This window comes from Eleutherodactylus coqui, chromosome 13 (assembly GCF_035609145.1).
Source record: "Eleutherodactylus coqui strain aEleCoq1 chromosome 13, aEleCoq1.hap1, whole genome shotgun sequence".
Classification (NCBI taxonomy): domain Eukaryota; kingdom Metazoa; phylum Chordata; class Amphibia; order Anura; family Eleutherodactylidae; genus Eleutherodactylus; species Eleutherodactylus coqui.
Genome location: NC_089849.1, coordinates 34,389,007 through 34,409,915, shown reverse-complemented (window position 1 = coordinate 34,409,915; position 20,909 = coordinate 34,389,007). Strand labels below are relative to the sequence as shown.

The window sequence follows — 20,909 nt, the reverse complement described above, 5'->3', positions numbered from 1 at the left end:
GCCATGCAGCATTGATGTTGAAGTCAATGTTAAAAGGATTGTCCCACTTCTAGCTGTTTAGCTGTAGTAAGCAGACAGCGCTATACATTGAGCAGTGGCCCAGGTTGGTACTGCAAGCTGATCAATATATAAAGTGGAACCAGGCAGCATCTGATGTATTGCAGAAAGTAAAAAGCTTTTTATTCCTCCATAATAAGGGCGAGCACCCACTGGCGTTTGCGTTTTCCGCGGGGAAAAAACGCAGCGTTTTCGCCGCGTTTCCCGCGATTTTTCCGTGCGTTTTTCGCGGCGTTTTCGCGGCTTTTCCATTAATTTCCATGGAGAAAAATAAGGACACATATGCAACTGACAGTTCCTATGTTAAAAACGCAAACGCAACGCAAAAAAAACGCCAGTGGACAGGAACACATGTTATCTCTATGCCTGTGCAGGAAAAACGCAAAACGCAAAACGCAGGTAAAAAAACGCCAGTGGGTGCTCGCCCTAAAAGAGACTGGCGACGTTTTGGCTTCGCCTGAAGCCTTTCTCTGGTCGCCAGTCTCTTTTATTATGGAGGAATAAAAAGCTTTTTGCTTTTTGCAATACATCATTATCATCATTATATATTGATCTACTTCGCTGGGTCTTGATCCGGACCTTGCTGGGCTACTGCATTATTTACTTCTTACTGAAGTTCAACCCAGGTTGGTGAACCCTGTATCGAGTGCTGCGCTGCTATACGTTTACTCTGGTACTGCAAGCTGAGACCTATAGAAGTGTAAGGGACATACTTCATGTATTGGTCTCGGTTGGTACTGCAGGCTAAGGAGCTGTATGCTTCCTGCAGCAAAACCGCTAGAAGTGGGGTAACTGCTTTAATGGTCACAAGGTTTTGTAGTTAAAACTGCAGCTTATCAGCAAAATTGTACGGCCATTTAATCAATCAATTTTTGGGGTTTTCAGCTGCATCATGGCCGCCTCAATGCCACCCCATAGGGCCTTACACTTAAACGTCTTCAAAATTGGGCATTCAATTAACACTATTTGAAAACTCAAGATGAGGCGGAGTGTGAGAAGGATAAAGGAGAGACACGCTGAGCTGACCACCGGGCTCAATGGAGGAACGGGAGAACAGTTTCTAATGCCACCGGAGTATCATGTGGCTCTGAGGCCTCGTTCACACGAGCGGGATTTTAGCGCAGAATAGGTACGTTAAGAGATCATGCCTAATAGAACCAATGGTTTCCTATGGAACCGTTCAGATGAAAGAATTTTGGATGCGCAAAAAACTTGCACCTTACAAACTTAGGACATGCGTGTGCAAAACTCGCATCTAAGGTCCGTGTTGCTAGAAAATATAGGACCCGACCTATCTTTGGTGCATTATGCGCAGGAGTTTCTATAGACTTCTACGGGAGCAGGATAACACACACCTCCGATCGTATGAGCAGGGAAATTTCACTGCTAATAAAGCTTGAGACTTAATAGCCCAAAATCGCCAGTTCACGCTATTTTTAGTGCAGCATAGCCGCAATCTTTTCACGCATCTATTCTGCGCTCAAATTGCGCTCATATGAACGAGGCCTGAGTGGAAGAAAGCTGACTAACATTGGAAAGGTTACAAAATGAGGAGATTGGACAGTTGGTTGCAATGAGCTGTAAGTGAGGCCGGCCTCAGAAAAAAAACACTAGTTGTGCAGACCAAGTACAGGGTTAAACATAGTTTGTTAGCAGGCCAACTATAGGAAATAGGGTTGTAGTATGGAGACCAACATTGTGCAAGTTTCCAGTACTTGAACCCGATTCATAGACTTTTACTTAATGGAACATGACACGTATATAGGTGAACCAGCTTTCCTGAAAGACTGTTGGGGTGGTACTCACCAAAGTAAAGTTGTGCATTGTATTCCGCCATCTATTTTTTTCTTTCTGAGGCTGGATTCAGACGACCGTATATCACATCGGTTTTCACGCCGAGCCAATATACGGTGTCCTCATCTGCAGGGGGGAGGATGGAAGAGCCAGGAGCAGGAACTGAGCTCTCGCCCCCTCTCTGCCTCCTCTCCGCCCCCGCTGCACTATTTGCAATGAAAGGAGGCGGGACGGGGCCAAGTTTCGCACATAAGCCCACGCCCCATCCCGCCTCTCCCCATTGCAAATAATGCAGAGGGGCGGAGAGGAGGCTGAGAGGGGGCGGGAGCTCAGAGCACTGCTCCTGGCTCTTCCAGGCTCCCCCCCTGCAGAGAGAGACGACGTATATCGGCCGGCGTGAAATCCCAGCCGATATACGTTCGTCTGAATCCAACCTTACACTGTATCGTTAATAGCTGAGGCTATTGATCTTGTTCACAGATCTGTTACTATTCCTATGCTTTAACTAGCAGTAGATAGTGTACCCATGTGCTTGAACACAAAAGTCCAATTGCTTAATCGTAATGGCTATCCTCACTTATTTCTATTTTTATGTTTAAATAAATATTGTACTTTTTGGTTACTCCATCTGCTGCATTGTATCCTGAATCCTGCATTGCTACACCTTCACACACAGCAGCTGATCCATTACTGATAGACTATCCAGAGGATAGGCTGTCAACAGTTTACAAGTGGACAACCCCTTTAATATGGAATTAACCATCTATTTACAATATGGATGTTCTACTTGATCTGCTACTCACCGGCCGCGAACACCAGCTTCTTTCTGTGCGGCTGGGAAATGGTCACATTGATTTGACCTTCGCTTAAAGCCATTTCCAATGATCCAAAAGAACCAGCAAAGTTGGTGAACATCAGAAGACCAACGGTGTCCCACGTCCGAAATTTAAAGCTCACCATCAGCTTTAAGTTGGCAGGAACGCCCGGCACCATTAGATAGTTATTAATGCCAGAAAACGTGACGGGAACATAAGGCATTTCCACACATCTGAAACGCACCCGACCCTGCGGAGTGACCCAAAGAAAATGTCAGTAAGGAGTCTCTAAGCCGGTGGTAATGGGGCACCGGAGGTTGTATAAAATGGAGCTACCACTTTAAAAGAACCCACATTACATTATTAAAGTAAGAAAAGCATAAAAATCAACACAGCATGCATGGTAATTCTTAGGATATTCATGGCGTACAGAGGACAAGTGGCATAAATTGAGGGAAATTATCGATTCAGCCCAGCATGAAATTCATTAGCGCGGTCGGATCTGAGTGAATTAGCAGCTGCAGGCGTATGTAAACTAATTATCAAGGCTCACATTCCTCTCATGCGGACAAAATTCTTTATTCCAACATTAACGTCACCGAGGTCTGTGGGAATTATAGTTTAGTGCAGAGCGGTGATTAGACATATAACAACACTGAATTATGCTCAAAGCCAAGTTCCAGCCGCCAAACCACTACTCCGTAACCCAATAATGCCAAACCCCCGCTGTTGAACATGTACTCCTCCGACACCCCGCTCTTTAGGTCCCATGACTCTTACCACCCAGCTCTTATGTCCTTCCTGGAGCCACACTTTGTTTTTGGGTTCTCTCTTAACGTATCCACTCCGAAGACCTCCTGGTTTGTGTGATAAGAAGAGGCTTCAGGCCGTTTTCACGGAAAATCGTGCGAGAGGAGGATCGCTTCTTCACCGAAGTGATGAGACGCTTTTGATACAAAAACTCCTCAAATCCGCGGGGAAATTGCATGTTGGCGAAAACGATACTGAGCCAAGTTTCACGGGACGATTTCGGACTCGCACGTGTAAAATTAGCCTTCGGGCTCATTCACACGGACATATACAATTTCAGTCCGTTAAAAATAGACCGATCTCACTGTATGTGCGCGCATGCGTTTTTGTTGCGTATGGTGAGGGGGGGGGGTGTGCAAATGCACGCACAATTACTAAGGAGATGCACAATGCTACAGGAAAAAGACCACATCTGGAACTCATTAGGCTAGTTAATAATAATCTGACACTGCGGACGGGCCGGTAGCGAGGTCCGCGCGGATGCCGCAGCCTGCAGAATACAGGTATGCAGAGCTCACAGGCTGTGTGCAGGTGCAGATTTCGTGTGGGATTCCCCGCACAGAATCCCACCCGCCCGTGGACAGGAGGCCTTAAACAGTATTTTTTTTGCTGTACCACTTAAAAAAAAAAAAGAAAAAAAAAGATATTTTAGTTTTTTTAATCATCTTCTGAAAGCCTTAACTTTTTTATTTTTTCTGTCGACATTGTTGTGCGAGGGCTCATTTTTTAGTTTCTATTTGTACTATTTTTGAATACATATGACTTTTTGATCGCTTTTTATTGCATTTTTTTCTTGGAGTCTGAGTGACAAAAGAAATGTAACTTGTAGCGCTTTTTTTTTTTTTTACAACGTTCACCGTGTGAGGTACCGTAAATAATTTGCTACTTTGATAGATTGGACTTTTACAGACGTAGTGATACCAAATATGTACTTTTGTATTATTTAGATTTTTTTTATAATAAATATGGCGAAAGGGTTTTTTCTTAATTTTTATTACTTTTTTTTTTAACAGTTAGTAAAACTTTATTAATCTTATTTTTACTTTTTTTCTTAGGCCTCACAGGGGACATGCTTTACATCATACTGCGATTGGGCAGGCATTCTATCAAGCCACCCCACCGGCATGGCTCAATAGGCATTCTGTCATGACAGCCCTGGGGCCTTTCAGAAGGCCCCCAGCTGCCATGACCCCTGCACGGCTCCCTGTAATCTCATCTCGAAAATCGGCATGGCGAATTAAAATGACGCGGTCAGAATTGACATCGGCATTTAAAGGGGTTAACAGCTCTGATGATCCATGTGGCTTATCGGAGCTGTTGCTGCCGGGAGTAGGCACAATCTCCCTTCATACATACCCCGACGCTGCAGAACATAAATGTATGTCCTATAGCGTTAAGAGGTCAGAAAGTGAAGTTGTGGAAAAACGAGAACAATTGATGTGACTGACAGTCTATATACTACAACTAGCTGATATACCCGACCTCGCCCGAGTTAATTTGATACAGGTGTTTACATGTTGTTTGCACGGAAAATTTTATGAAGTCAAGGTTACTTTAGAGTAACCAAGGAATAAAATATGTATACACAGAGGAATGTTAGATTCTTTTTAGGCTGCATGTACCGATGTCCATCTGCAGAATTTGCCACCCCTCCCACTCTCCTCACTTAGGACTTAAAGAATACTCACGCCAAATTTTATGCTTATACAACACTGGGAAGTTACATTGCATAGGGGCATACTTACTTTTGCAATTAGCATTGAATAATCGAGTTGTGACGCCTTTGCTTTTACTATTTAGGACCTAAAGAATGGCCGCGACACATTTCATGTTTGTATGACATCGGGAAGTTAGAGAATTAGATTAGGTAGATCACGTAGGGGTGCCAATGCTTTTGCACTTAGCATTGAATAATCAAGTTGTGACCCCTTTACTTTTCCCATTTAGGACCTAAAGAATGGTCGTGCCAAATTTCATGTTGGCACGACACCGGGAAGTTACATTACATGGGGGTGCCAATAGTTTTGCACTTAGCATTGAACTTTCGCGCTGTGATGCCTTTACTTTTACTATTTAGGACCTAAAGAATGCTACTGCCAAATTTCTTGTTTGTGTGACACCGGGAAGTTAGAGAATTAGTGACGGGTCAGACAGACAGTGAGTCAGTCAGTGAGGGCACACACACGCACACACACACACACACACACACACACACACACACACACACAAAAAAAAAAGAGACTCATGTTGTTACTTTAGCGGATTAATTCAAGTAATACCAGTCTCCAGACTCACCACAAAGCGAATAGATGATTTATTCCTCCTTGCCAGGTCAGCAATGTGCACGTTATTGAAAACGATGTTCTCCAGGCAGCCACGGAAGTTCTGCTTGTAAGTGATGGGCTTTTCTTCATGTAAAATGCCAGCAAAAAATATCTGCAAATTCAAAAATAGCATCCTAAAAATACATGTGAGAGTCTGTGTGTGCGAGACACTACTGGGCATGTATACATGTATCACGGCAATTAACCACCCCTCTGTAAGTGATCCTGCTCCACTGATATAGCTATGATTTGGGAGGACTTTAAAAAGGGACTCCATCATCTTGATAACCCTTCAAGTCATGGCAAGGAGTCCCATGATTTAGAGCTAGAGCGGAGGTCTGGTAACAAGCAGCGGATCTCACTTTGGCAGATCTGCTTCATCCACATACTGCAGCTGAAGGGAAGGGACTTATTTGCATTACGCCAACTTGTTCCGCAGCGCTTCCAGGTAATTTGTTTATTACCCCATTTTACAGACCTCGAAGGATGGAAGGCTGAGTCAACCTTGAGCCGGCTACCTGATCCAGCAGGGATTGAACCTACAACCTTAAGGTCGTGAGTGCGAGCTTAGGACTGCATTTTGCTGCGCCACTGCTGCGCCTTAACACTGTGCCACACAAAGAGCCACATGTAATACTACATTTATGCCAAGGCTGTTGCATACTCCCCTTGGTAATATCAACTGTTACCCGAGGGTCTGGAGACCTGATCACTGGCAATCAGCCGATTTAGGCACATACTATATTGCAGTATTGGTGATGGTTTTTCACTCTTTTTGGCCAAAGATAAATGTGGCCTGAAAGGAGAACTGTATACTCTATTTTACCTAAAAGTCTCCCCGTACTTAAAATTCTTTATTGGTAGATTTTAGAGATGAGCGAACGTACTCGTCCGAGCTTGATGCTCGTTCGAGTATTAGCCTGTTCGAGATGCTCGTTACTCGAGACGAGTACCACGCGATGTTCGAGTTACTTTCACTTTCATCTCTGAGACGTTAGCGCGCTTTTCTGGCCAATAGAAAGACAGGGAAGGCATTACAACTTCCCCCTGCGACGTTCAAGCCCTATACCACCCCCCTGCAGTGAGTGGCTGGCGAGATCAGGTGTCACCCGAGTATAAAAATCGGTCCCTCCCGCGGCTCGCCACAGATGCATTCTGACAGAGATCAGGGACAGTGCTGCTGGTGCCGGAGGTGATATAGGGAGAGCGTTAGAAGTTATTTTAGGCTTCAAGAACCCAAACGGTCCTTCTTAGGGCCACATCTAACCGTGTGCAGTAGTGTGGAGGCTGCTTTTTGCAGTGTTGCACTTTTTTTTTTTTTTTTGTATATCGGCCGTGCAGAGCATTGCGTCCTGCAGTAATTTTACATTGTCCAGGGCCAGTAGTGGTGAGGCAGGGACAGAAGACATATTTAGTGTATATAGGCAGTGGGCCTTTCCAAAAACATTTGGGAAAAAAAATCCATTTGGGCTGCCTGTGACCATCCTCTGTGTACTGGGTCTCTGCTGGGGGTAGTTGTCCTAATTCATACGCAGCCAGCTAAGTGTTACAGCAGGCTTGCACAAAATTCTTTCCTGCCTCTGTGTTGCCTCTTACATCACTGCTGTATTCCTGTCCACAAGTGTACTGGGTCTCTGCTGGGGGTAGTTGTCCTAATTCATATGCAGCCAGCTAAGTGTTACAGCAGGCTTGCACAAAATTCTTTCCTGCCTCTGCTGTGCGTTCCGTAAGCGAAGTCAGCCTCCAACAACAGGCCAATAAGCGGCACATTTAATTACAGCGTTCTGTTTCTGCACTACTGGTAATACACCATGCTGAGGGGTAGGGGTAGGCCTAGAGGACGTGGATGCGGGCGAGGACGCGGAGGCCCAAGTCAGGGTGTGGGCACAGGCCGAGCTCCTGATCCAGGTGTATCACAGCCGACTGCTGCGGGATTAGGAGAGAGGCACGTTTCTGGCGTCCCCACATTCATCTCACAATTAATGGGTCCACGCGGTAGACCTTTATTAGAAAATGAGCAGTGTGAGCAGGTCCTGTCGTGGATGGCAGAAAGTGCATCCAGCAATCTATCGACCACCCAGAGTTCTGCACCGTCCACTGCTGCAACTCTGAATCCTCTGGCTGCTGCTCCTCCTTCCTCCCAGCCTCCTCACTCTATTACAATGACACATTCTGAGGAGCAGGCAGACTCCCAGGAACTGTTCCCGGGCCCCTGCCCAGAATGGCCAGCAATGGTTCCTCTCCCACCGGAGGAGTTTGTCATGACCGATGCCCAACCTTTGGAAAGTTCCCGGGGTCCGGGGGATGAGGCTGGGGACTTCTGGCAACTGTCTCAAGAGCTTTCAGTGGGTGAGGAGGACGATGACGATGAGACACAGTTGTCTATCACTCAGGTAGTAGTAATTGGAGTAAGTCCGAGGGAGGAGCGCACAGAGGATTCGGAGGAAGAGCAGCAGGATGATGAGGTGACTGACCCCACCTGGTTTGCTACGCCTACTGAGGACAGGTCTTCAGAGGGGAAGGCAAGTGCAGCAGCAGGGCAGGTTGGAAGAGGCAGTGCGGTGGCCAGGGGTAGAGGCAGGGCCAGACCGAATAATCCACCAACGGTTTCCCAAAGCGCCCCCTCGCGCCATGCCACCCTGCAGAGGCCGAGGTGCTCAAAGGTCTGGCAGTTTTTCACTGAGAGTGCAGACGACCGACGAACAGTGGTGTGCAACCTTTGTCGCGCCAAGATCAGCCGGGGAGCCACCACCACCAGCCTCACCACCACCAGCATGCGCAGACATATGATGGCCAAGCACCCCACAAGGTGGGACGAAGGCCGTTCACCGCCTCCGGTTTGCACCGCTGCCTCTCCCCCTGTGCCCCAACCTGCCACTGAGATCCAACCCCCCCATGCCTGGCCCACGTCTTTAATTTGGTGGTTCAGCGCTTTCTTAAAAGCTACCCACGTTTGTCAGACCTGCTCGGAAAGGTGCGCCGGCTCTGCGCACATTTCTGCAAGTCCCACACGGACGCTGCCACCCTGCGCACCCTGCAACATCGGTTTCATCTGCCAGTGCACCGACTGCTGTGCGACGTGCCCACACGGTGGAACTCTACGCTCCACATGTTGGCCAGGCTCTATGAGCAGCGTAGAGCTATAGTGGAATACCAACTCCAACATGGGCGGCGCAGTGGGAGTCAGCCTCCTCAATTCTTTACAGAAGAGTGGGCCTGGTTGGCAGACATCTGCCAGGTCCTTGGAAACTTTGAGGAGTCTACCCAGATGGTGAGCGGCGATGCTGCAATCATTAGCGTCACCATTCCTCTGCTATGCCTCTTGAGAAGTTCCCTGCAAAGCATAAAGGCAGACGCTTTGCGCTCGGAAACAGAGGCGGGGGAAGACAGTATGTCGCTGGATAGTCAGAGCACCCTCCTGTCTATATCTCAGCGCGTTGAGGAGGAGGAGGAGGAGGAGCATGAGGAGGATGAGGAGGAGGGGGAAGAGACAGCTTGGCCCAATGCTGAGGGTACCCATGCTGCTTGCCTGTCATCCTTTCAGCATGTATGGCCTGAGAAGGAGGAGGAGGATCCTGAAAGTGATCTTCCTAGTGAGGACAGCCATGTGTTGCGTACAGGTACCCTGGCACACATGGCTGACTTCATGTTAGGATGCCTTTCTCGTGACCCTCGCGTTACACGCATTCTGGCCACTACGGATTACTGGGTGTATACACTGCTCGACCCACGGTATAAGGAGAACCTTTCCACTCTCATACCCGAAGAGGAAAGGGGTTCGAGAGTGATGCTATACCACAGGACCCTGGCGGACAAGCTGATGGTAAAATTCCCATCCGACAGCGCTAGTGGCCGAAGGCGCAGTTCCGAGGGCCAGGTAGCAGGGGAGGCGCAGAGATCAGGCAGCATGTACAGCACAGGCAGGGGAACACTCTCCAAGGCCTTTGACAGCTTTCTGGCTCCCCAGCAAGACTGTGTCACCGCTCCCCAGTCAAGGCAGAGTCGGCGGGAGCACTGTAAAAGGATGGTGAGGGAGTACGTAGCCGATCGCACGGCCGTCCTCCGTGACGCCTCTGCCCCCTACAACTACTGGGTGTCGAAGCTGGACACGTGGCCTGAACTCGCACTGTATGCCCTGGAGGTGCTTGCTTGTCCTGCGGCTAGCGTCTTGTCAGAGAGGGTGTTTAGTGCGGCTGGGGGAATCATCACGGATAAGCGTACCCGCCTGTCAACCGACAGTGCCGACAGGCTTACACTCATCAAGATGAACAAAGCCTGGATTTCCCCAGACTTCTCTTCTCCACCAGTGGACAGCAGCGATACCTAAACAATACGTAGGCTGCACCCGTGGATGGAAGCATTGTTCTCTATCACCATCAAAAACGTGAACCTTTTAGCTTCATCAATCTGTGTATAATATTCATCCTCCTCCTCCTGCTCCTCCTCCTGAAACCTGACGTAATCACGCCGAACGGGCAATTTTTCTTAGGCCCACAAGGCTCAGTCATATAATTTTTGTAAACAATTTTTATACGTTTCAATGCTCATTAAAGCGTTGAAACTTTCACCTGAACCAATTTTTATTTTAACTGGGCTGCCTCCAGGCCTAGTTACCAATTAAGCCACATTAACCAAAGCGATTAATGGGTTTCAAATGCCCTCTTGGTTGGGCATGGGCAATTTTTCTGAGGTACATTAGTACTGTTGGTACACCAATTTTTGGGGGCCCTCGCCTACAGTGTAATCCAATTAATTTTTTGCCCACCTGCATTAAAGCTGACGTTACATCAGCTGTGCTGGGCACTGCAATGGGATATATTTATGTACTGCCGGTGGGTTCCAGGGAGCCACCCATGCTGTGGGTCCACAGGGAGTTGTAACTGCATGTGTCTACTTCTAAAGAACCCCAGTCTGACTGGGGCATGCAGTGTGGGCCGAAGCCCACCTGCATTAAACATGACATTACCTCAGCTGTGATGGAAAATGCAATGGGATATATTTATGTACCGCCGGTGGCTTCCTGGCACCCACCCATGCTGTGGGTCCACAGGGAGTTGTACCTGCCTGTGTCTATGAATTAAAAACCCCGGTCAGGTTGGGGCATGCAGTGTGGGCCGAAGCCCACCTGCATTTAATCTGACGTTAGCTCTGTTGTCCAGGGCACTGCAATGGGATACATTTATGTACAGCGGGTGGGTTCCAGGGAGCCACCCATGCTGTGGGTGCACACGGAATTCCCATTGCGGAGTTGTACCTGCCTGTGACTATTTATAAAAAAACGCGGTCTGACTGGGGCATGCAGACACCTTGACAGAATGAATAGTGTGTGGCACATAGGTTCCCCATTGCTATGCCCACGTGTGCAGCTCCTGATGGCGGTGGCACAGGATTATATTTCTCATTGCGTCTGTACTGCATTGTGGGCTATCGCCCCGCCCCTTTTAAAGAGGGTCGCTGCCTAGCCGTGCCAACCCTCTGCAGTGTGTGCCTGTGGTTCCTCCTCATGGCAGACACACTTATAAATAGACATGAGGGTGGTGTGGCATGAGTGCAGCTGAAGGCTGCGCAGGGACACTTTGGTGTGCGCTGTGGACACTGCGTCGTGCGGGGGGGGGGGGGGTTGGGCAGCATGTAACCCAGGAGAAGTGGCAGCGGAGTGTCATGCAGGCAGTGATTGTGCTTTGTTGGAGGTAGTGTAGTGTTTAGCTAAGGTATGCATTGCTAATGAGGACTTTTCAGAAGTAAAAGTTGTTGGAAGGGGGGGGGGGGCACTCTTGCCGCTATTGTGGCTTAATAGTGGGACCTGGGAACTTGAGATACAGCCCAACATGTAGCGCCTCGCCTGCCCTATCCGTTGCTGTGTCGTTCCCATCACTTTCTTGAATTGCCCAGATTTTCACAAATGAAAACCTTAGCGAGCATCGGCGATATACAAAAATGCTCGGGTCGCCCATTGACTTCAATGGGGTTCGTTACTCGAAACGAACCCTCGAGCATCGCGATAATTTCGTCCCGAGTAACGAGCACCCAAGCATTTTGGTGCTCGCTCATCTCTAGTAGATTTCTTTCTGCCTGGCTGTAGAGAAACTTCCCAAAATATACATGTAGAACATTTACTGATCAAGTGTGATATAGCCGTGGTCTGTGATAGCATCAGTCTGCTATCCGGTCTGTGATAGCATCAGTTTGCTATCTGGTCTGTGATAGCATCAGTTTGCTATCTGGTCTGTGATAGCATCAGTTTGCTATCTGGTCTGTGATAGCATCAGTTTGCTATCCGCTACCTTAGATGTTTTATAAAAGAGATTGAAAACAGCCCTCACCACAAACATCTCTTTTATGTGCTAAAATACACTGTCCTACCAAAAGTAATCGGTCACACCAGAGCAAGAATCAAAATTAGTATTTATTTACATAGGATAATACTCAGTGGGGCTCCTTTGGGCTTATTGACATTGGATATTCTGTGACATGCTTTCTACTAACATCTCGTACACTTCAGCTGGTATTTCCCTCCATTCATCCTGCAAATATCTGCAGAGTTCTCTCAAAGAATATGTATCAGCCCATCTACAGTGGTACAAGAAATGTCATCATTGGATAGTTTAGCAATGGAAGAATGTTCTATGGATCGATGAATCATACTACTCTATCTTCAAATCAGATGGACGTACCTGTGTGTGGAGGATGACTGGGAAATGCCTTTTGCCTGAGTTAGTTGTGCCAACAGTTAAGTATGGTGGAGGTTCCGTTATGGTCTGGGGATGTTTTACATGGCATAGTCTCCGTTCGTTGGTTGTAGTGATAAGAACCATGAACATAGAAGGCATAGCTTGATATTCTAGACCAGTGTTTCTCAACTCCAGTCCTCAGGGACCCCCAACAGATCATGTTTTCTGGATTTCCTCAGTGTTGCACAGGTGATGTAATTATTGTCAGTGCCACAGACATTGCCATAGGGGTTCTTACTATAGAATATCCTGAAAACATGACCTGTGGTGGTTCCTGAGAACTGGAGTTGAGAAACACAGTTCTAGACAATGTGCTGCTGACAATATAACAATACTCTGAAAATGGTCGGCCATACTTCCAACAAGACAATGCACCTAAACACAAATCCAACGCTATTTTACATTGGTTCGAGGATATGGATGTTCCATGATTGGACTGTCTGCAGAGTCCCAACCTGAACCCTACTGAACATTTTTGATATCAACTGGAACGTTGGGTCAGGAATTAGGAACAGCATACATCTTCTCTGAGAGACCTCACTACACATTTGCAGGATGAATGGATTGAAATACCAGCTGAAGAGTATTAGACGTTAGTAGAAAGTATGTAACGAAGAGTATCTGATGTCATTAGGACCACTAAGTATTAACATATGGAATAAATACTACTTTTGGTTCTTGCTCAGGTGTCCAATTACTTTTGGTAGGGTACTGTATGAGATCTCCACCCTTAACCATGAAACATCGATGATCATTAAAAATGTTGAGTACTACCTCTTTATCCAGATCTAGCTGGTCAAAATGCCCCTTGAGTCGTAATCTGTGCGTTTCTCCATCCAGCGTTATATTGAGGTCCCGCAAATTGCGCTTGATATATACGGAGTGCCAGTGCTGGTCATCTAACAGGCTGCCCAGTGTGGTGATGGTGTGGCTATCTACAGTTTGGAGAGGGCTGTTTCCTATTGGGGATAGTAACAACAGAAAGCATTGAGTGGTAGTAATCAGCACGGTAACACACGCAGATTGGCGCTTCACATACCCAAACTAATACGGAATATCATTTGCGCCTTCTGAAGCTCCAACGTGATGTAGTCTCCTTGTGAGCCCTCCGCATGCATCAGCACCCCATCCTTCTCCAAGGTCTTGAAATTGAAAGAAATGTCATCCTGTAAAGTCCGATTGGTCTTTCTTCTAAATTGGTAGGAAATGAGGTCATCACCATCGAAAGACAGGACATCGTGGTCTGGGGATACAAAGAAAATCGTTAACCGTTTCAGTTGACTGTAGTTGCGCACACATTACGCCACTGGCGTAACTATAGGGGATGCGGTTGCACCCGGGCCCAGGAGCCTTAGGGGGCCCATAAGGCCTCTCTTCTCCATATAGGGAGCCCAGTACTATGAGTAAAGCATTATAGTTGGGGGCCCTGTTACAGGTTTTGCATTGGGGCCCAGAAGCTTCAAGTTACGCCTCTGCATTACGCAGAGAAAAGAACCCACTGGTTTCATTATTACAATCGTTTTTGCGTGCATGAAAAAAAAAAAACACAGCATGTTCTACGGGAAGCTTTACTGCACAAATGCGCACAAAAATAGAAGTCTGGGAGGGGCACAAATGTGCCCTCAATACGCTGCGCAATTCCACAGGAAAATTAACATATCTGGAACTCATTAGGCTAAATAGCCTTTCATGTCACGATGAACAGACCCATGTGAAATAGGCCCTGCGAGCGCAAAACGTACAGTAATATGCGCAAAAATGCTTGCAAAAGCATATCATTCACGGCGCAAAGCACTGCACTTGGGGTATGTTTGCACATACGCCCGTGTGAAGAGGCCTTAAGGCAATAAATCGCACACACAAGTGGCCACGACAGAGCTCATTTGTTTGCTCATGCCAACTACCCTGTTTTCCCGAAAATAACGACAAATGATAAGCGAACAAATTATGGTTCGGCGTTCCATTGTTGCCATGTTTACACGCAAGGATTATTGTTCAATTTCACATGATGCAACAATTTTGTAAGCAATAATCACTGGGAACCAAATAAAAAACGTTTTCACGGTGCCTGGAATTTTAGACCTTATTCTGCGTATTTTTGTACCGCTGATTCCGAAAATACCATCCGTTCCATCCTAGGAGCTCTAGTTTTTGAGATATTCCTGATGTCATTATCTATTTTTGTTATGTTTCCCGCCAGCATTCGCTTACTATTAGTACATATGGTACATATTGCCACCACCGCACATCAGACTTGGGGTGATGAAACAATGTGTAAAGACACTGAAGAGAAATGGAACCTGTTTCGGCTACAAATGTAGAACATTTCCTGCGATGAGCATGGAGAAGCTAAAAGCAGGTAAATTTGATGGACCACACATTGGGAATCTCATGAAAGACCGGCGTTTCCAAATTCAATGGACAACCTAGAGGCGCGGTTGTTGTTTTGTAGGGTTGTAAATTATTTCCTTGGAAATTAGAAGGCCGTAAACTACGGCGAACTTGTGGAGAACATCATAGAATCCTAGAATGCTAGAATTAGAAGGGACCTCCGGGGTCATCGGGGTCATCCTGCTCAGTGCAGAATTCACTAAATCATCCCAGACAGATATTTGTCCAGCCTTTGTTTGAACACTTCCATTGAAGGAGAACTCGCCACCCCCTGTGGTAACCTGTTCCACTCATTGATCACCCTCACTGTCAGAAAGTTTTTTCTAATATCTAATCTGTGTCTCCTGCCTTTCAGTTTCATCCCATTGCTTCTAGTCTTCCCTTGTACAAATGAGAATAGGGCTGATCCCTCTGCACTGTGACAGCCCTTCAGATATTTGTAAGCAGCTATTAAGTATCCTCCCAGCCTTCTTTTTTACAAGCTAAACATTCCCAGATCCTTTAACCCAGAGTTCCCCAACTCCAGTCCTCAGGGACTGCCAATAAGTCATATTTTCAGGATTTCCTCAGTATTGCACAGGTGATGTAATTATTGTCAGTGCCTCAGACATTGCCACAGGTGTTCTTACCATAGGATATCCTGAAAACATGACCTGTTGGTGGTCCCTGAGGACTGGAGTTGGGGACCTCTGAATTAACCGTTCCTCATAGGACATGATTTGCAGACTGCTCACCATATTGGTTACTCTTCTCTGAACTTGCTCCAGTTTGTCTATGTCTTTTTTAAAGTGGGGTGCCCAGAACTGGACACAGAATTCCAGATGAGGTCTGACTAAGAGTATAGGGGGATAATGACCTCACGTGATCTAGACTCTATGATTCTCTTAATACATCCAAGAATTGTGTTTGCCTTTTTGGCTGCTGCATCACATTGTTGCCGCATGCTCAGTCTATGATCTATTAGTATACCCGTCTTTTTCACATGTGCTGCTGCTTAGCTCAATTCCTCCCATTCTGTATGTGCTTTCTTCATTTTTCTTTCCCATTTGTAGGACTTTACATTTCTCCTTGTTAAATACCATTCTGTTAGTCGCTGCTCACTGTGCAAGCTTTTCTAGATCTTTTTGAACACTGACTTCTTTGAATATGCTGACTTCTGTTTCTGCTTACTTGGGTGTAACATGAGCATCAGATTGCAGGACTGCAGTCATTTTGGATGGATTTCCAGATTGTCTTGGTGATGTAAATGATGAACAGGGTGAAGGATTTCACCAGGAAATAAGGACCGTGGAAGAACGGGACTGCGGACGATGGGATACGCAAAGGAGGGTGGACTACTGTTGGAACATCCAGAGTGAATGTCCAAGAACATCTCATAGCAGGAAATATCATAGAAATGTAGTTTCATCGACATGTCAATGAAGAAACTTTTGTTTTGTCCATGTTCTAGGCTTCTTGGGATTTATCTTTGTACCTTCAGCATTTGATTGGCCATCATTACATGTATATTACAATGTGTATACATGCATATATTTATATGGACATAAGTCATATCTTGATAAGACCTGATGGAGAAAAACTAATGTCATGTTCAGAATCTATGAACCCAAAAAGGTTCTAACATCTCAGTCCCCAAAACTTGTGTTCCCCAGTGTAATCATTCTGTGTGAGTGTTTCTAACCTACACTAAATGGCTACTTTATTAAAGACACCAACTCTTTCACGATTGGAGCTTCCCTGTAAGGAACTTCTCCCTGAAGTGCTTCATAAAGTCATGTAACAAGTTTCCCATGGATCAGTTTCAGTCTAAATCAATATTAGATTCGGAATATCCAGCGATCTGAATGACTTCCAACGAGGACTGGTCATCGGCGCTAGACTAGCTGGGGCCGGGATTTCATACACTGCCAACCTTGTGGGGTTTTCTCATACAACGGTGCGGAGAGTAAACAGAGAACTGTGTGATCAAAGAAAACATCCAGCAAAATGGATCCTGCAGACATATTGTAAATACTCGTCAATCAACGAGGCTAAAGGAGGATGTCAAAAATTGTTCTAACACACAGTGAAGCAAATTGCAGCCGAATACACCATTGGTGCTCCAAGTAATGTGTGCATTGTTGCTTAGCACAGATGGGCTATAACAACAGACGACCGGTTCCAGCGCCATTATGTCTAAGAGAAATAGAAAGGCAAGACTCCAGCAGGCAAGAGTGTACAAAATTGGATAACGGAGCAGTGGAGAAACATCACTGCGTCAGATGAATCCAAATTTCTGCTGATGGGAGGTCAGAATTTGGCACAAGCAGCATGAATTGATGAACCCTTCTTGTCAGGTGTCAATAGTTCAGGCAGGTGGAGGTGGAGTAATGGTGTGAGGAATATTTTCTTGGCACACGCTGAGTCTTCTGATACCTGTGGATGGACACCATGATGAATGGCTACAGTTCTGGAAACCAAAGGAAGTCCTACAGTGATTGCGAAGCAGGGCACCATGGCACCCTGGTGTGCTGGGAGAAGCTACTAGGGGTGCCGCAGGAATGGAGAAAAAAGGATAGTTTGTTTGTTTTTCTTTTGCATGGGTGCTGGGAGATGAAATTTTTTTGTTGAGGTATGCCATAAGCAAAAAAGGTAGGGAAACACTGCGCTACTAGATGGGCGTCTCTAATAAAGTGGTCCATCCATGTATGAGGATTGTAAATCAGTAAATCTAGCAGATAGAGCCGCGTCTCATCCTTGGAGAGAACTCCACATCCAGGTAAAGGCTGGATTCACATGAGCGTTTTTGCAGAAAGAAAGTTGCATATTTGCGCATGCAGCGGCGTTTTTTTTTTACTGTTCTCTCTACGTGCAGAAGTTATGCGCAATTGCATGCTCCAAAAATATACGTATAGATTCTCGCAGCCAATGAAATGCCAATATTCTTTAATGAGTGCCAGATGTATTCTTAATTGCACAGGCAAAATACTCGCTTGTGAGCGAACCCATTGAAATCAGAGGGTTCTATTTTCTGCATATTGTGCATACAAAAATTTATTGCGCAAATCCGCTCGTGTGAATCCGGCCTAAGAACTGCTGTTATACATTCTTCATAAACGGTCTTTGCAGATAACTTTTTAATTTAGTCACCTGTAAACATTGAAGTACAGTTTACATTAAATTGCATTCATGAAAAACGCATTTACCTCTGGACAACGCGCTACTTCAGACGACCGTATTCGCAAGAACGCATGTTTCAGCGCAACATATTGCACAGTAAACAAGTTGATTTGCACGCGTGTCTGCACATAGTTCTTTATGTTTTTGCACATGCAGGGCCTGTTCACATGCGCAGTGTTTCACGCATCGCCTTACATATTGTGCGAGTATTTTCGCACCTCCCATAGACTTCTCTGGGGCCCTTCGGTACGCAAATACTACTTTCCCCTTTGATTCTATATGATCATGGTTGGGTCTGGTGTTTTGGTGGCCCTGACAGGGTTGGAGACCCGCAGAGTCGGTAGTCTTTCAAAAATTAGCCATTTACTGTGGCTAGTGGTACCGCGGAGCCGGTGGGAGCGCCTGGGGAAAAAAAAGGCTTTTGCTGTTTAATTAATTTAAGCACCAGATTTTGTAACTCCAAGGACCTCCCCTCGGATTTAACCCATTCCAATCCAATTTGTATCCTGGTTTTCCTAGGGGGCTTACTCTTTTTCCGATGTTATACAACGACGCTATATGCTGGCTAAAGCCAGTACTGCATGAGGGGACACATTGGATAGGCTCTGACAGCAGAGAGGCTGGCAATATACAGTAAGAGAACCACAATGGACGTCTTCCAACATTGGAGCTGTACAGCCTTAAATCATATAATGCCTTCAGAGGTCAGACAGTGGATTGGAAAGGGTTAATAGAGTTTATCTTACTGTTTAATTATTGTCTTATTTTCATTAAATAAAATAGCTACTGTAGTCAAAATTATTCAAAATCTACAGTGTTGGCGTTTTATTGCCTGGGTTAGAAGGGTGAGGGATCGGAAGAGGTGACCATAGTATGAAGAGTGACACATGACTCTGCTATACCCGGGTCAAGCCTTTAACCCCTTCCAATCTAATTTTGGATTCAGGGTTTCCTAAAAGGCTTTCTCTTTTTGCTGTTAAACAACAGTGCCATCTGCTGGCTAAAGCCAGTGTGTGTGCACGTCAGAGAGGCTCCGACAGCAGATTGGGTGGCAATAGATGGTAAGAATACCCTGTTGGGCGTCTTCTGATTTTGGAGCTGTACAAGCTTTAATCAGAAAGTAGAAAGATGTCAGACAGTGGATTGGAAAGGGTTAAGCTAAAGTTGTCAACTTACTGCTTTCACAGCCATAAAGTGTGACCCGCAGACCGATCTTTCCTCTCGGGTTCCAGGCTACAGGAATAAAGCGAAAGTAGCGTGCCTTGATGGGATAGTGGAGGCGATGCTCCTTCACTCCGGATGCATTGTTATTGCCAAAGAATGTCTGTTTACAAATACAAGAGAGCGAAATTAGTGTTACAGAATGTAGATACCGACTCGTCCTATAACACTCAGTAACAAGTAACGTACAGGCTCATCTTTACTACGGTAGATTAGCTCACATGACACCTCAATGTACATGCGGTCAACTTTTATATGGTCTAAATATAAATAATTGGTTTTAGCCAGTTCTATGGTATAACTACAGTAAAAATGTGGCATTCAGTTTGAACACCCTACTAAAAACTGCAAAAAGAAAAATTAGTGCTTCCTCGAAAATAAAACCTGCCCCGAAAATAAGCCCTGCACTGATTTTTCTCAATTTTCGAGGCTTGAAATATAAGCCTTACCCCTAAAATAAGTCCTGGTTAGATAACATTGAAAAAAAAAGCAAAACATTACCTAGCAGGCGCAGTCCGGGTCCCTCGCACTGCTCTCTAGGTGCTGCGGAATCCTGCAGTCCTCAACCGCTCATACATAATCCCTTCCTGGTTACGGGGGTAATAAATCCCTCTTCAATGAAGCGATGGCTATGAGTGGTTCTCTGACCGCTGCTCAGCCAATCAATGCAGCGGTCGATGAACCAATGCCATGGCTGTGATTGGTTCATCAAGGGCTGCATTGACTGGTTGAGCAGCAGTCGAAGAACCAATCAATGTAGTGCTTGATGGACCAATCACAGCCATCTGAATGGTTCTTCGACCGATGCTCAGCCATTCAACAGCCATCGCGTTATGGAGGCGGGATTTATGAATTGGCTGGCCGTGGCTGCAGTTCAACCATAGTTTCAGACCAGACAATAGGCACAGTGCAGATGTAGTTGTACCAATTTCTTTTACAGCTATACTTCCAGTCCCAGTTTCATGTTCTCATCCTTTGTGGCTCAGACTATCAGACTCCATCACCTGTTATCTATGCATGCAGCAATCATTTACTGTCCTCCAGGCCTTCTTATTGATCACTTTGCTTCCTGGCTCACACACTTCGTACAGTCATTATAGATGATGGATCAATACCCCCTTCAGCTTCTAAGCATCTGTTTCTTACTACTTCTCTTGGATGTTTCCAGCTCACTACCTCCCCAACACATGAAGATGGTAACTTGTGTATTGACCCAGTACTGGCACTACTGGATAATATTAACATCTCAGGGAGACTGTATTTGTTCATTTGTCTGTATCTGCAGTATCTCTGCCTGGGCTTAGCAGCTGGTAAATCCCCTACTATGGGTCAGCCCCTCTCTGTTACCCAAGCCCTGATTGGCTGAGGAAGGGTTGATCTGGAAGTTGCTAGAAGCTTCTGGAAATGGGAGGTAATTTAAGGCCTTGCACTTCCTGTTTGGGTCAGATCTCAGATGAGTTGAATTGAGTTCTCAGGTCAGATCACAGATGAGAGGAGAGATGTGTGGAGCAGAGCAGAGGGGGAGGTGATTTATCTATCCCTACTCCACTAATGCAGCATACAGCACCTGATAACTGCAGGACTATAGGCAGCCTTTGAGTGTGGAG

At 46.0% G+C, this 20,909-nt stretch overlaps 1 protein-coding gene across 1 annotated transcript in view; it reads right to left on the bottom strand.

Moving 5' to 3' along the window:
- The window catches only part of CNTNAP1 (contactin associated protein 1), a 102,421-nt gene that overhangs the window by 40,449 nt on the left and 41,063 nt on the right, over positions 1-20,909 (bottom strand). Inside the window, exons 4-8 of the mRNA XM_066587989.1 lie at positions 19,258-19,405; positions 13,571-13,774; positions 13,306-13,490; positions 5,772-5,912; positions 2,655-2,916 (exon numbers count right to left, since the gene is read on the bottom strand). Coding sequence (XP_066444086.1) covers positions 2,655-2,916; positions 5,772-5,912; positions 13,306-13,490; positions 13,571-13,774; positions 19,258-19,405 — 940 coding nt within the window. The remainder of the gene's footprint in view (positions 1-2,654; positions 2,917-5,771; positions 5,913-13,305; positions 13,491-13,570; positions 13,775-19,257; positions 19,406-20,909) is intronic.